The sequence below is a fragment of the Mastigoproctus giganteus genome, chromosome 3, assembly GCF_048544385.1.
Source record: "Mastigoproctus giganteus isolate SK-2022 chromosome 3, ASM4854438v1, whole genome shotgun sequence".
Lineage (NCBI taxonomy): Eukaryota > Metazoa > Arthropoda > Arachnida > Uropygi > Thelyphonidae > Mastigoproctus > Mastigoproctus giganteus.
Window position 1 is genome coordinate 42,632,695 of NC_143577.1, and position 16,123 is coordinate 42,648,817.

Here is a 16,123-nt window from a genome sequence, read left to right on the forward strand (position 1 = left end):
CAGTGTACCTTCATCCTAAATAAAGAGAAATATGAAGTCTATTTTATTTTAAAGCAACAGATAAAAAAAACAATTTCCAAGAAAAGAAAAAAAAAGTATATCTTTAACTTTTTCAACTTGCTCATATATAGAAACAGGTATAAAACTATATAAAGTTACAAAAGAAAGGGAAAACAAGTTAGATAACATATGCATTGCACTAGATTTAGTAGTGTTGATTCTTTTCCTTTAAATCAACTGAATTTTTATATTTTCTGTGAAAGTAAATGACTAGTTAACTTTTCACGAATTCATTAACTTTCATTTCACTGCAGAAACCTCAATGTAATATTCACCCAACTTTAAGTACATTACTTGCTTCCTCATGGATTTTAATAAAATACAACAAATATTATTGTATTTTAATACAAAAATATTCACTGTATATAATACAATGAAATACAATGTATATTAATCAACTGTGCCAAGTGGTACATTTTTAGCAAATACATAACTTTTTTTAAATGGTTTTCAAAGTTTAACAATATTACCATAAATTCAAAATGAACACATCACACTGCATATCCTGTGGAACATGATGCATCCTATTCTGTACTCCAATGCAATATCATCAATTTAATATACTAATAAAAAAAAATCTAGATCATTAATTTGAAGCAACTATGAAAATTATCTGAACTTAATTGAACACAGTACTATCATGAATCATCCAAAAATATTTCAAACATTAGTTCTTAAAGCAGTGTGGATGGGCACCCCTACCCCAGATCTTTTTAGTTCTCTACCACCTTCAGTATGGTACCACATGGCTAGTATAGGACCAAAAGGAGCAAACATGTAATTGGTTTCAGCAGCAAAGTACATGTTTGTACTTTGCTACTGAAACTTAATGTTTGTACTTTGCTACATCAAGGACTTAATGACAATAACTTATTACAGCAGTTATCTATTAATATTTCCTTTGTGTTGCATCATGAAAAACATCTGTATAAAGCTACATTACTTCTCTCATCTCGGTTATGAACAATAATCTCACTCATTTTTAAATCATAAAAATATCTTCCAATCTGCAATGAGTCACCTTTCCCTTTGCTAATTGTTAGACCAGATGGTCTTCCCAAAATTTTTTGGAAGGCATTGCTCTACTATAATTCAACTTATCTAATTAAAATTTCTTTTCTTAGGGCAATATAAGAAAGGCAACAGAAACTTCCCTTCATCTTGCCAATCCATTGAACATGCTAACCTCTTAAACAGGATTTTCAACATAGTCTTTCAACAACCTAACACTTATTTAAAACTTTTATTCTTTGAAAATTAAAGTTTTTTATTCTTTGACGATTTTCAAAGAATAAAAAACTTTCTTTAATTAAGTCGAACCAGAATGATCTACTTGATGGTTTTTGAATATGAATATGTAAAACCCTTAATACCAACACACGACCTGGAGCCATAGCCTTTCCAAAGAAATTTATTCCTTTTCTATTCAAGAACTATTGAAAAAAAGCAGTGAATTAGGATTAAATGTGAAAGTGTCTGCCATTCTGCCCAAAAATGATAGGAGAAAATATATGATGAGAGCCTTGTCGATCAATTCAGCCCTGGAAAGGCTGTGCAAAGCTCAAGGGGTAGAATTTTTTTCAGCCTGGTTTGTACTTGTTAACAGGAGAGACTGCTTCCACAGAGATGGGATACACTTAAATAGAAAGGGTGCAAGAATATTTGCTGATGCTATCAAGGTGAGCCAGAAAACTGCTAGCTTGGGAGGATACAAGGGCTAACAGATTAACAAGTAGCCACTGGCAGAGGTGAAAGTGATTCTTGCACTGCTTCTATTGGAATGAGCAGCAGCCTGAAAAACAAGATGAAGGGTATTTCAGAGACTGCTGGGAGTCATTGCAGTACAACTAAACACATGAGTTGCATTAGGGTAGCTAAGAATAGGAACAGGAGCATGTATACTTGTGTATACACCAGATAGTCTTATAATGGGAGATTTTAATTTCCCAGGTATTGACTGGAATTTGTGGGTTAGTCACTCACAAACTAGCAAGGCTTTTGTGGATTTATTGGATGATTCTTTTCTACATCAGCATGTTCGGGAGGCAAATAGAGGGAGTAATACTCTTGATCTGATTATCAGTAGTGATTTTTCATGCATAAAGACTCTGCAGATAAAGGAATCACTAGGTGGCAGTGATCATAGTGTACTGAAGTGGGATTTACTCAAAGAGATAACTACCATAAGGGGTAAAGGGAAGGGTTTTTGCTTTCGTAAAGGCAACTACGGTGGTCTGAGACTGTATTTAAATTCTATACGGTGGAACCAACTGATGATGTTACCAACAGCAAATTCAAAATGGGAAACATTCAAAGAATTTATCTTGGAAGCTACTAGACTTTGCATACCAACTAAGAAATATTGTTCAAGGTTTAGGCCTAAATGGATGTCAGATGAACTAATGAGACATATGGCAGAGAAGAAAAATGCATGGGATACATACAAATTAACACGTGACACAGAAGCCTGTGATAGATACAAGTTGATCTGTAACCAAGTTACAAAGGAGGTTAGGCAGGCGAAGGCAGATTACGAGAAATCTTTGGCAAGGGATGCAAAGAAAAACAGCAAAGAGTTCTTTACTTATGTAAACTCTAGAAGGAAGGGGATGAATCAGATTGGTCCACTGGATATTGTTGGTTCAACTGTTGATGATCCTGCTCAGGTGGCTAACAAACTAAATGAGTATTCTGCATCTACATTCACACATGAGGAGTTATTCAGGGAGGGGAATGCCAGAGGTGAATTAAACTCTGGCGGTGAGCTAGATGATTTTGTAATAACCGAGAGGAAAGTGGAGGAGAAATTGTTGAAGATAAACATAAAAGAGGCACCTGGGGTGGATAGGATCTATCCAGTTATATTAAAGGAGGCAGCAAAGCAACTAAGCAAACCCTTAGCCATAATTATGAGAGTTTCTTTGGACTCAGGGGAGATACCCATGGACTGGAAATGTGCAAATGTGACCCCAATTCACAAAGGAGGATCAAAGGGCACACAGGTAATTATAGACCTGTTAGTTTAACTTCTGTTCCAGGAAAATTAATGGAAGCACTGGTTAAAGAAGCACTGCAGGATCATCTAGACAAGACTCCAGTTATAGCTTGGACGCAGCATGGTTCTGCTAAGGGAAAGTCTTGCCTGACCAATTTGACTGGATACTATGATGTGGTCACAAAGGAACTGGATGCAAGGAATAACTTTGATATCATATATTTGGATCTTAGAAAGGCTTTTGATACTGTTGCCCCTGGAAGACTGCTGAACAAATTGGAGCAATGTGGCATTGGAGACAAATTGCTGCTATGGATAAAAGGATAGTTGAGTGAGAGAAGACAGAGTGGTAATCAATGGACACTGCTCATCGTGGACTAATGTTATTAGCGGAGTCTCTCAGGGTTCAGTGTTGGGTACATTGTTGTTTTCTGTATTTATAAATGATACTGATGATGGTATATCAAGCTTAATGTCCAAGTTTGCAGACGATACGAAGGTTGGTAGGGTTGTTAAGGACACTAATGACAGTACGCTGATGCAACAGGATCTAGAAAAGTTGAGCAGATGGGCTGAGAGGTGGCAAATGAAGTTTAACACTGACAAATGTAAAATACTACATATGGGAAGCAGTAACCCCAGAGAAACGTATCAACTCTGTGTACTACAATGGTATGAGGTATATTGGGCGCCTCCGTAGCCAGGTGGACAGGAGCAGCAGTGCATAGCACATGCTTCTTGATTAGACCGGGGTTCGAGCCCGTGACCACCAAATACGGAGGATGCAGAAAGGTCAGGAAATGACCACTGCATATCCCCGGAGCAATATGGCCTTAGTTGCTAATGCTCCTAAAAACCAAAACAACAACATGAGGTATATTGAGGGTCTAGCGGCTCCTGGGATTTCTCCCATCTCCGCGAATGTTCTATGTATCGGTGACAGTACCCTGTCAAAGCCAGAGATTTAGAAGTGTGTGGGTCATGAGTAGTGTTATATGTTGTGCCCATTGTTTATCCGGCTTATTGGCCGCCAGGCCCCTAATGGGATCCGACGTTGCCCATACCTCGCCACGTGGAGGCTAGCCGGGTGTTACCATTGAGTCAATTGTACTCTGGCAGGTCCTGCCACTTACTTTCCTGGGATTTTAGTGGCTAGGACCTAAAATAAAATTGGAACGACCGCGGTTGATTTTAATTCACTTACATTAAAGCGCTAATATGGGGTTTGACGCTGAAGGCCTGTTTCTGAAGTGCCTAAAAGGTTGGCCGAAATTTTTTTGGTGTATTTTAAATTTGGACGTGTAGGGCTATACACTGTGCAAGAGAAAGAGCTGGAAGGGGAGAGTGAAGGCTGGGGGGTGAAATAGGAAGAAGAGGGTCGATAGGGTAAGTGACCCCCAATTATTCAGTGAGGCATGCCCATGCCCCACCAGAGGGAAGGAATGGTGTGGCAGGGAAGAGAGGAGACAGCAAGCCGTCACCTCCCTCCCCTGCCGGGTGTGGGAGTAAAAGAATTGCACTGCACAAGAGAGTGCAGAGCCTTGAGCCAATATGGCTCCGTTGAGGCAGAAACTTGGAGTTTCTCTATCTTTGTCGGTCTTCTGTCATTGGTAGCGTTTGGTATCCAGATTTGTCCTACAGCTATGAACACTGGTCAGGTCCGTTGTGCAGGCAGATATGAAGTTTTCTGGGCAGGGCAGACGGTCTGCAAGAGTAGCTGATGGTATCTTGTCAATGATATACAGGAATTTTTCTACCAGGTATAAGGAGGTGATTATCCCCTTGTATAAGGCAATGGTCAGGCCACACCTTGAGTACTGTATACAGGTCTGGAGGCCTCATTTTCAGAAGGATGTAGAGCTATTGGAATGAGTACATTGAAGGGCAACAAGATTAGTGAATGGAAAAAAGGATTGCTCTTATGAAGAAAGGCTTAAGTTTTGCAAATTACAGTGTCTGGTGACTAGGTACCTGTGAGGTGAGCTGATTGAGGTGTATAAAGCCTTGAATGGTTTGAGCATGCTCAATGTTGATGGGATTCTTCCTCTTGCTCAGGATAATCACCTGAGAGGGCATAAATTGAAATTGTAGGATAGATGTGCAGAAGTTTGCCTTTAGCCAGCGTGTAGTTAGTTGGTGGAATAGACTTCCATCCTTTGTTGTGGAAATTGATAGCCTAAATAAATTTAAGGCTGAGCTGGAAAGGTATTTGGATCGAAAGGAAGGGTGAAATGAGAGCATTTGTTTTTTAGGCTGATGCTGCATAAATGATTTAGGCTGATGCTGCTTGCTTTCTTGCATATGCCTCTACTAATGCTACTAATGCTAAACTATAAATAACAAGACTCTGACATAACAGATCTTCCTCAGACTTAAAGAGATTCTAAAGGACAGGAGGACAATGGGCTGCATGAATGGATCAGCATCTCATCCACCTTTCCTTTTCAAGGGAGACTGCAGATGATGGATGATGTTAAGATCATTAGAGTAGTTAATGATCAGTACCAAAAAGGCACTTCAAGGCAACTTATTAGTTTTAGAGATAGTCAGAGAAATAGCAGCTATGTTTTAATGCAATTTATGAATCCAAAGTATTAATTACACTTAGTGAATAGTAATATCAAAATAACTTATATACCCGGCAGGATAGAACGAAAAATGGTAGTTGAAGAAAGATTTTGAGATTTATATTACAGACAGACATGGACTTCTCCATGTAGTGCAGATAAGTGGACTATGGTCTCTTATTGATGATTTATCAAACGTTTGCTTACAATGACAGGAGGCCATAATTCTACTATATAAGGCACTTGTATGAATTATTTGGAATATTATGTCCAAGTAACGAGACTACACCTAAAAAAATGATGTCAACTTTCTTGAAAGGGTCTAAAGATGAGCACTGGTGAGAGTGGCAAAATGGACATCCATATCAGGAAACACTTTGAATGTGTGAGCTACAGAGCTTAGTAACTAGGCGCTTTAGAGGAGGAACTGACTGAAGTCTATAAGGCTCTTAGAAGAGAAAGTGAAATGAATGAGGGCAAAATTTTCACTGTTATAAATGAATCTAAAACTAGAGGTCACAAATTCAAATTAAAGGGGAAGAGAGTGGACTGTAGGAAGTTATCTTTTAGCCAGTGAGGCACTTATTCCAGTAAGTGCTTTCATGGGTGGTTGAGGCTGACAGCTTGGAAATTCAAGTCAGCTGAATAGGTACTTATGTCAGGCACAATATATTATAGGATTTGTTGTTGGGCAAATACCTGGGCTTTTTGGTAATATATGGCTAATACTAATAGTTGTTCGTCCACCCTAAACTTTTAAAAGAATCCAAATTTATATTAAATTAATTATATTAAATTTAATTAATATTAAAATCAGCTCATGCAAATTATCTTATTAAATATTTCAACAGGACTCGCAAGTTTTTAATACTAATGAACTAAATATCAATTGGTAGAGATATAAATATCTCTACCAAATCTATAAATAGCATTGGTAGAGATATAAATATCTCTACCAATGCTATTTTTAAAAACTTGTATCTAACAAAAATATACAGTAGACTCTTGATTTTCCAGGATAGATGGCAAAAAAAAAAAAAAAAAAAAAAAAAATTCCTGGATAATCAACTTCCCGGTTAATCTAAAAATACAGTAAGTTCCACAGGAATGAAAATTCCTGATTACAGGAATTTTCATTCCTGTGATCAGGACAGTCGGTCGAAAAGCATTGTCAGCTTCAGGAAGGAAAATCGTTTTGAATATTTTCGTTAGATTCTTTTAATTGCGTTAATTGGAATTTTAATTGTTTTGAATTGATTTTGAATTGTGTTAAATTGATTATTTAATTATTTATATTTTACTTTAATTATTTATATTTTACTTTAATGTACCGGTAAGTTGTCGATTTTTTCGTTTTTTCCGTTTTAATTTCTGGAGGGTATCATACGGAAGTGTTCCACGTACTATATTGAGGTAAACTCCTCTTATTAATTTACTAATATAAATAACGTAATGTAAGTCCAAAGCTACATAAGTCGGGGACTTCCTGTATCGAAAAATGTTCAGCAACATATATAAAAAGTATGGCGATAGATTTTTTTTATTATGAAAACCTCAAACACAAGAGGTATTAGAACCTATAGTACTTGGTACCGTGCTTGGGTTGGAGGTTGAGAAGATGAAAGAAGATATTTGTTGACATTAGACTTTGAACTTCTCTATACTGTAATTTTCAGGAAAGACATATGAAGGAAGGTTGTTCCAGAAAACGGCAGTTGAATAAATAAACGAGGAAGATGAAAAGTTGGTTCTGTGAGTTTGAAGTTGGACAGTAAATGGATGTTGGCTGGTGGCAGCATGTGCTCGGACTGTTTTGAAAGAGAGAGCAGGAATAACAGAAGCCAATTCAGAAGAACAGTGCCCATGGACGTATCTGTAGAAAAGGCATGCAGCAGAAACAGTATGTCTATGAGACAGCGAGTGAAGAGACTCTGTTAGAGCGGAGTCATTAATTAACCTAATTGCCCACTTCTGAATGGAATCTAGAAGCCTGAGAGAGGTTTTGGGGGCACCACCCCAGATGTGGGAACAATATTCCATGGTATGACGGATTTGCAATTTGTACAGATTGCAAATCTGTACAAATTGCAAATTTGCAGAAGCTGTTTGGAAGAAAATAATGTCAAGAGCGAAAGAGAAAAACAAGTTTTTTAGATGCACAGGAAGCAATATTAGTAATGTGTTTGTGCCAAGAGAGATTAGAAGTCAGGGTAATCCCCAAAAGAGATATATCAATTTGCCTAGAAATCGGAGTGTCACCAAAGATAAGCATAGGAGCAGAAGAATCCTTTTTGCGAGATATAAGAAAAGACGGAGTTTTAGAAGGATTGAAATCAACTAAGTTGTCTTTCCCCCCACTGGAAAATTACCTGGAGATCGGCATTTAAAGAACTGGTAGCAGATATTCGAAAAGTTGAAGCTGATTGAGCAGGGCATGAAAGTGGAATGCAATGTGCTATCATCGGCAAAACTATGGATAGGATTTCCTGTCAACAGAAGAAGGTCATTAATATACAAGAGGAAAAGAGTGGGGGAAAGAACTGAACATTGGGGCAGACCACCATTAGTGGAGAAGCTAGAAGACAGAGAGCCATCTATCATCACTCTCAGTGGATGATCAGAGAGAAAACTGGATAACCAATTACAAAACACAGTTGGCAAACCATAAGATGGAAGCATGTTTAAAAGACCTTTATGCCAAACATGAGTGAAAGACTTGGAGATGTCAAGAGCAACTGCTTGTGTTTCACCGAACTTTTCCATTGAATTTGTCCATAAATGGGTAACATAAGCCAGAATATCACCAGTGGATTGACACTGGCGGAATCCATACTGGCAATCGTTGATCAGACAGAAGGTTTCTAGGTAGTTTAAGAGTTGGCGGTTAATTGATTTCTCCATTACTTTAGAAAGAGTAGAAGTAATTGCAATGGGACGATAATTGGATGGGAGGGATTTGTCACCCTTTTTAGGAACTAGCTGGATATGAGCAAATTTCCAAGCAGAAGGAAAAACCTCTTTGGAATAAGAAAGTGAAAAAAAGGCGGCAAAGAACACAAGTAAGTTCAGGAGCACAGGTTTTGAGAACAAGTGGAGAAATACCATCAGGACCTGGAGCTTTCTTAGCACCAAGATTCATCAAAATCCTTCTGACATCCTTTTGATGGAAGACCACAGGAGGCATCGAATGGAGCATGCTAGGAATGGTGGGAGGTGTTTTACCAAGATCATTAATACGTGGGTTGGAAGAAAAATGGGATGTCAGCAGGTCAGCTTTATCCTTGGCTGTTTGTTTGTTTGTTTGTTTCGGAATTTATTGGGCGCATCGGCAACTATGGCCATAGTGCGCCACATTATCCTTGGCCGAAGTGAAAACTGAATCATCTGGTTTTCAGAGAGATGGGAGCACAGATGGGCAAACGTTGCAGCCAATAGCTTTGGCAAGAGACCAGAATGCTTGGCTGCCATTAGGGCAAGAAGCAAGTTTTCTACTCTTAGCCTGTACAAAATCTAGTTTGGACTACTTAATAACTGCTTTAAAATTTTTGCGAGCTTTGGTGTAGGCAGTAAATGAAATTGAAGAATTGGAAACAAGGCAATTACGATAATAAACACAAGGTTGGAAATAGCCATGAGATAAAAGCTCCATTGGAGAAGAGACAATCACCAAGTTGTGATCTGAGGTGCTTGAAGGACCCCTCACTTCGACCGTGTACTTAGAAGGGTCATTTGTGAGAAAAAGATCAAGTGTGTTGGCTGTATTGTTAAGATTGTCCGGTATTCTTGTACGTAAATGAACAATCTGTGTAAGGTCATTAGTAATTGCAAGTCTCAGCATCTCAACCAGCTGGGCCGGTGTGTCTAGAAACTGGAAGCCAGATGGAGTTGTGGACATTAAAATCACCAAGAAAAATTACCTCACTGTTAGGAAAGTTGGACTGGAGAAAGTCAAGTTTCAAAGAGAGGAAGTCAAAGAGCTCCAAGTGATTAGTGGAGTTGGGAGAACGGTAGAGACAGCAGATGAATTTGACATAATGAGATAGAGAGATTTTAAGCCTGAGAAGATCGAAGAGAGGAGATTCCAAATTACCATGTCTCTGACAGGGAATATCGGAATGGACATATGCACAAGTGCCACCTTTGAGGCAGAAGGAATCGTACAGCAAATAATTTGGGCAACTGAGATGAGCAGTAGTTGAACCAACCAATAACTGAGATTCTGTCAGAAAAAGTACATAGGGTTTGGCAGACTGCAAGTGGAAATGGACATCGTTGAGATTAGAATTGAGACCACGTATATTTATGAAATTAACTAGGAAGTGTTTGGGAGGTTTAGATCTTTTCACAGATAAGCTTGCTCTATTAGTTTGACAATTCATGGTGTATTCAATAGTCAAAAAAAGTGGGGGGAATATGCTGTATGAAGTAATGAAATTTTTGGATATGGCATACACTTGGTAAGAATATACCCAGATCCTTGACATAACATGGCCTCGACAACTCCCCCCCGCATACACTACTCGGACTCCCTCCAGTCAATATCTGGCAGAGTAGAGGTAGCAAGATTATACGATAGCTGATCTGGAAGCCTCCTAAAGGGTTACCAATATGTTCGGTCCGGTGTACTAACTAGCAGCCGGCCTGCGAACACCGTTTTAGAGTTGTACCCTCGAAATGTAAGGAAGATTGGATCTCGCCATGATGTTCATCGTAACCTCAAAAGTCATCTGTCATACTGCATGATGGAAGAGGTGGGGGAAGGGTTGACTGGAACTTAGTTCTGGAGACTAAACATGGGTTCCACCACTTCAAGCCTCCAATAAGCAAAGTTGTGGTATTGCACCGGTTGACGAGAGTCATCTACCACCTAGTATTGCCTGGTAACACAGAGGCAGCATTCCTCATGTGGTGTGGGTGCCACATCTTGACCCCTGCTTGCGTTGGTTCACACCTGGGTGGTCACCCACAATGCTTGTGCATGGAGGTTATACCCAGGATTACTAACAGTCCCACCATCATGAAGTTGCAAGCAGAGGATCTGGCTGTCACAGGCTGTCCGAACTTTGCCAAAATTGCGTCCACTTGACTTGAATGTCACCCAAATATCAGTTCCATCAGGTTTTAGACTCTCAGGTAGCAAGTACAGCTTGTCTGGCATATCTGAGAGAATGTCTGTGACAACCTCAAGGACCTAATAGATAAAAAACTTACCACGCACTATTCGCATGTCCAATACATGAATAGTGCTTATTGGACACGCATTTAATTTTTACGATGTAGATTTTAAATCGAATAGCTTCCCTTTATTTTTTACAACATCACATATGGTTTGGTCACCAACATTATAATGGTTCTTTAGACATTTAATTAAAGGATGCACTGTTTTCAAACTTTTGAATAATTTGAAGTTTTTGTTTAATTGAAAGCACAACTCTTGCATTTGCCCATCATTTTCATAATTTCTAAACAAAAAAAAAAAGTTAACTGCAAAAAAAAAATTCAAACATCCCTGACATAAATAACGAAACAAAATTTGTCCATTTGCAGTGTGATGGAACAACAATCGACGCAACACACTAAAACTAACTAAACATTTGGTCTCTCTTTTTTTTTTTTTTTTTCTGAGCAGCGGGTGTGAAGACAGTGGGGGTTGCAAGATAACAGGTACACTAATCTCCCAATGACGACTTATAACACCACTTCTTGTCACTTATTTACGACTTGCAAACCATCTATCTATTCTAGTTATTACTTGAATTTTATGATTTTTTTTTTTTTTTTTTTTAATTTGGAGTCTTGAAGTGTCCCTCCCGGTTAATCCGCTTCCTGGTTAATCCAATCCCGGTAAATCGAGAGTCTGCTGTAGTTTGTAGTCAAAATGTATAAAAATAAATGAAATATATTTGAGACATTATAACATTTTATTAAAGTCATCTTCCTTATTATAAGGAAACATTATCATATATAAGGACTGTTAGGTTTCTCAAATCCCTTGTGGGTCAGATTTAGCCTGTGGTTCAAGTGTTGCTGATTAGCAAGCTATAGCTTTTCATATTTTACACATTATCATATCATATCATATATAAGGACTGTTAGGTTTCTCAAATCCCTCATGGGTCAGATTTGGCTTGCGGTCCAAGCGTTGCTAACTAGCAAGCTATAGTTTTTCATATTTTACAGTTTTTAGTTTCTTGTTTTTATGACTGATGAAATACCAAGGTTTATGGATAAATCAGAATTGCTTAATAAAATTCCAAAATGGTACTTTGTTAGGAAATTACAATTTCATCTGGTGCAATTTGGCCATAGCAGTCCTTGTGCGGCACCTCTGTAGCCAGGTGGGCAGGCGCAGCAGTGCGTAGCACACACTTCTTGATTAGACTGGGGTTCGAGCCCATGACCACCAAATACGGAGGATGTGGAAAGGTCAAGGAATGACCACCGCATATCTCCGGAGCAATATGGCCTTAGTTGCTAATGCTCCTAAAAACCAAATAATAACAATAACAGTCCTTGTGCCATTAAAAAACAACAGCAATTTCATCTAGCTATATTTTATATCGCTTTTTTTTTCAACATAAGTTTATCTTTGATGATATATACATAAAGCTAAATGCTTATATAAAACTCACCTCATGAACTTGTAATAATTCACAGGTGATGGCAAGGCAATGAAAAAAAATTTAACGAAAATTAAAAGTTAGAAAATTTTCTTCAAATATCTCATCACATTGTTATCACCTATGCTTTATTAAAAGTTTATAAGTTGAGTTATGCATGAACATTATGCATTGTCTATATATATACACTATTGAATAACTGTGTTTCTTTGAAATTTGAAGCATTCACTAAAAAGAAATTGATTAAAACAAGCTTACCTTAATAAAACAGAACCGTATGTAATTTTCAGCAAGATATTTGTGTTCATCACAATAAAAGATACTGGGTGGAATACCTTGAAGTTTCTGAAATGAATAAAACTAGTTATTATATAAACAATTAACAATATCTTCAAATTTGCATTAATATGATGCAAGAAAGCAAGCTTATATAGTATCAGTTAAATTTAAAAAAAAACAACAAAAAAAAAAACACTTTCCTATTTCACTCATCTATTCACTACAAATGCTTGTCTAGTTCTGCTTTGAACTTATTTAAGTTGTCAACCTCCACTATATTGGTTGGAAATTTGTTCCAACTATCAACCACTGGCTGGCTAAAGGCAAATTTCTGTACATCTCTCCTACAATTGTCTTTCCTCAATTTGCATTCAAGTCCCCTCAGGTGAGTAATCTGAGCAAGATCAAGAATCCCATCAGCATTGAGCTTGCTCAAAACCATTCAAGGCCTTTACATCTCAATCATATCACCTCGCAGATGCCTAGTCTCCAGATGCTGCAATTTGCAGAACGTAAGCCTTTCTTAGTAACACTAACCCTTTCTTCCATTCACCAATCTCGTTGCCCTTCTCTGTACTTGTTTCATCCTTCCTAAAATGAGGCCTCCAGACCTGTATGCAGTACTCAAGGTGTGGCCTGACCACTGCCTTATACCAGGGGATAATCACCTCCTTATCCCTGCTAGCAAAATTCCTGTATATCATTGACAAGACACCATGACCTACTCTTGCAGCCTGTCTGCTCTTCTCAGAAAACACTACCCTGAGTGAAGTACCGTACAGTTGGTAAATTACTATGGGGTTACTGCTACCCAAATGCAGTATTTTACATTTGTTAATGTTAAACTTCAGTTGCCACCTCTCAGCTCTAATGCTTGACTTTTCTAGATCCTGTTGCAGTAGTGTACCATCAATAAAAACCCTGTCAACCTTTGTACAAACTTGGACATCAACCCTGATGTCCTGATACCTTCATCAATATCATTGATAAATGCAGAAAACAACAATGGGCCTAACACCGAACCCTGTGGGACTCCACTAATAACATTAGTTCACAAAGTGCAGTGTCCATTGATTACCACTCTCTGTCTTCTCCCACTCAACCAACCCTTTATCCATAGCAGCAACTTGCCCTCAATGCCATACTGCTCCAATTTGTGCAGTAGTCTAAGACAAGACTACCACCACTCTGGCAGATGGCTGGAAAGTGTGCCATTTTCATGGAAATGTCCCAATTACACAAAAAATATTTTTATTAAGATTATATATCATTATTATTAAAACTAAGACCAACAATATTCCCAAATATGTTTAAAAAATATAAAATTTAATTTACATTTTTACAAATGCTAATATGCTAGTAATACATTACCAAAATATTAATGAATGTACCTAACAGCACACACATGTCCACCTTCAGTGGTGATTACAGCAGCAACCGCGTGTGACACTAATCTGATTTGGTGTGCAGAGGTGTTCTTGGTTATATTATTCCATTCCTATTTAAGAATAACACATCTAAATCAGATGTGTATTCCAGATAATCCTACAGATTCTCAGTGGGATCCATATCCTGTGAGAGTTGTGGTAGATGCATATTATTGGAGTGTTCTACAAACCATTCCAGCAAAATTTTTGCACCTTGTGGCATTGCTATCTTTATATGTGTTACCACTTATAAAGTTGTTTTCAGATACAATGTCAGCATTATGGGATGAATCTGATTTGCAGGAATGTTTCAGAGGAACCCACTGTCTTCCAGGCGATGGTTTCCTTTGAAAATTAACAAGAGGACCTGTGTTTACCATGAAAACAGTCTTCACACAAGACCACCACCACCACCACCACCACCTGTGGCAGTTGGCTGGAAAGTGTATCACTTAGTCATGGCAATGTCCCAATTACATGAAAAAAATTAAATGTAAATCTTTTTATATTTATTACTGATTTATATTTGTTTTATATTACTTATTTGTATTTATCTTGTGTTTAAAACAACCAATGCTATAAATGATTAAATGTTATTTGTAAGTCAACAGCTAAAAGTGACATTACTCTAAAACTAGCTCTTGTGCACATATTTGGTATTCTTAGTGAAGAGCTGTGTTCTAATATTGTGTGGTAATACTAAGAAATCTTCTGAAAGATGATGGAATTCAATGTTTGTAAGTAAGCATCACTGAAAGAAAGTAATTCTGGAAGTGAGCTTCTCTATAGAAATTAGGAAATTTAGTTCAATTGTTAGTCTTCAATCAAGTCAGTTTCTGAAACCTTAATAGAAGTTACAATAATCAATTTATTACATTTATACTCAGCCCATTTGTAGCTAAGAATGGCTGTAGTCCTGGAGTAGCACACACACAAAAGACAGAGCCCACATGCTGCCATAAAAAATATACAGCCCATCATTAACTGCTGCACTGGTACATTAGCTGCAATAGAACAGTTACAATAAAGCTCTAAACTTTTCTGACCACGATGTCCATACCGAATATAAATGGAAATTTCATTTATTAGTAATAGCTCCAAGATTACTTTCATTTTAAAACTTTTATATCTGTGTATATTATCTCTGATGCTCCATGTTACAAACTTCTAATCTGTAGTCAGTTTTTGACCCTTTCTTTTAAAATTCCTTAAATCTACTATATTAATTTCACTTTCAAACTGTTCAACTATGAACCATAATACAACAATGACTACAAATATATCGGCTGCAAAGATATGTCTGCTTCTAGAATCACTGAATAATGTGAAATTTTTACAATATTAAGTGATGCTAGAACTAATGGGCAAAAAACCAAAGCAAGCAGGGAGGATAAGTACAGACTGGATTACAGAAAGTTTTCCTACGTGGGTAGTTAGGCCAACAGCATGGGCTTAGCAGTATGAGACATATTGAATAACTATGTTGCTACTTGCAAAGTAAAGAACTGGGCATGGTGTTCAATGGTATATAATTACAATGTGGTTAGTGCATAGCATTGGATTTCTCACTGCTATAGCAATTTAAAACAAAGAAAAGCATGAAAAGGGATATCATTATATTACATCTCATATGATGAATCACTTCAAAATGAGTTGCTTATGATATACTCTTAAAACTGAAATAAGTAACATTTCTCCTGGGACAAGTACAAGTATAATGTTACTTAATTTCAGCGGGATGGTATCACCCAGAGCACCATTTCAGAGATAGCTATCTCATTGTTTGTGGATGAGTAAGTGCCCCAGGTGAAACAGCTGACAACTCAGTTGAGACTAAACTACACACTATGAGAGATGCTAAATGGGATAAGAAACTTCAAAGCATAGCAATTTAGGACAGAAACTAAATAAGAATTAACTATGATGCAAGTAATGCATAGCATCAGATTGCTCATAGTGACAACAATTTTAAACAAAACTGCTTTATGTTAAATTAAAATGTGTGTTATTTGTGCCAACTGGTTGTTGTATTAATCACTAGTGAAAATATTTCTCCATTCATTTTACTACTCCCCTCCCCCCCCCCTCAGGGCTTTATACACTTCAAACAAACCCTCCCTAAGGTGTCCAGTTGCTAGGCTCTGCAGACCACAACTTCTAAGCCACTCCTCATAG

General features: G+C 37.6%; 1 protein-coding gene across 1 annotated transcript in view; it reads right to left on the reverse strand.

The window, feature by feature from the left end:
* Positions 1-16,123, reverse strand: part of LOC150087905 (kynurenine aminotransferase-like) — a 98,640-nt gene that overhangs the window by 7,293 nt on the left and 75,224 nt on the right. Inside the window, exon 12 of the mRNA XM_090369961.1 lies at positions 12,501-12,587. Within this exon, the coding sequence (XP_090226087.1) occupies positions 12,501-12,587 (87 nt within the window). The remainder of the gene's footprint in view (positions 1-12,500; positions 12,588-16,123) is intronic.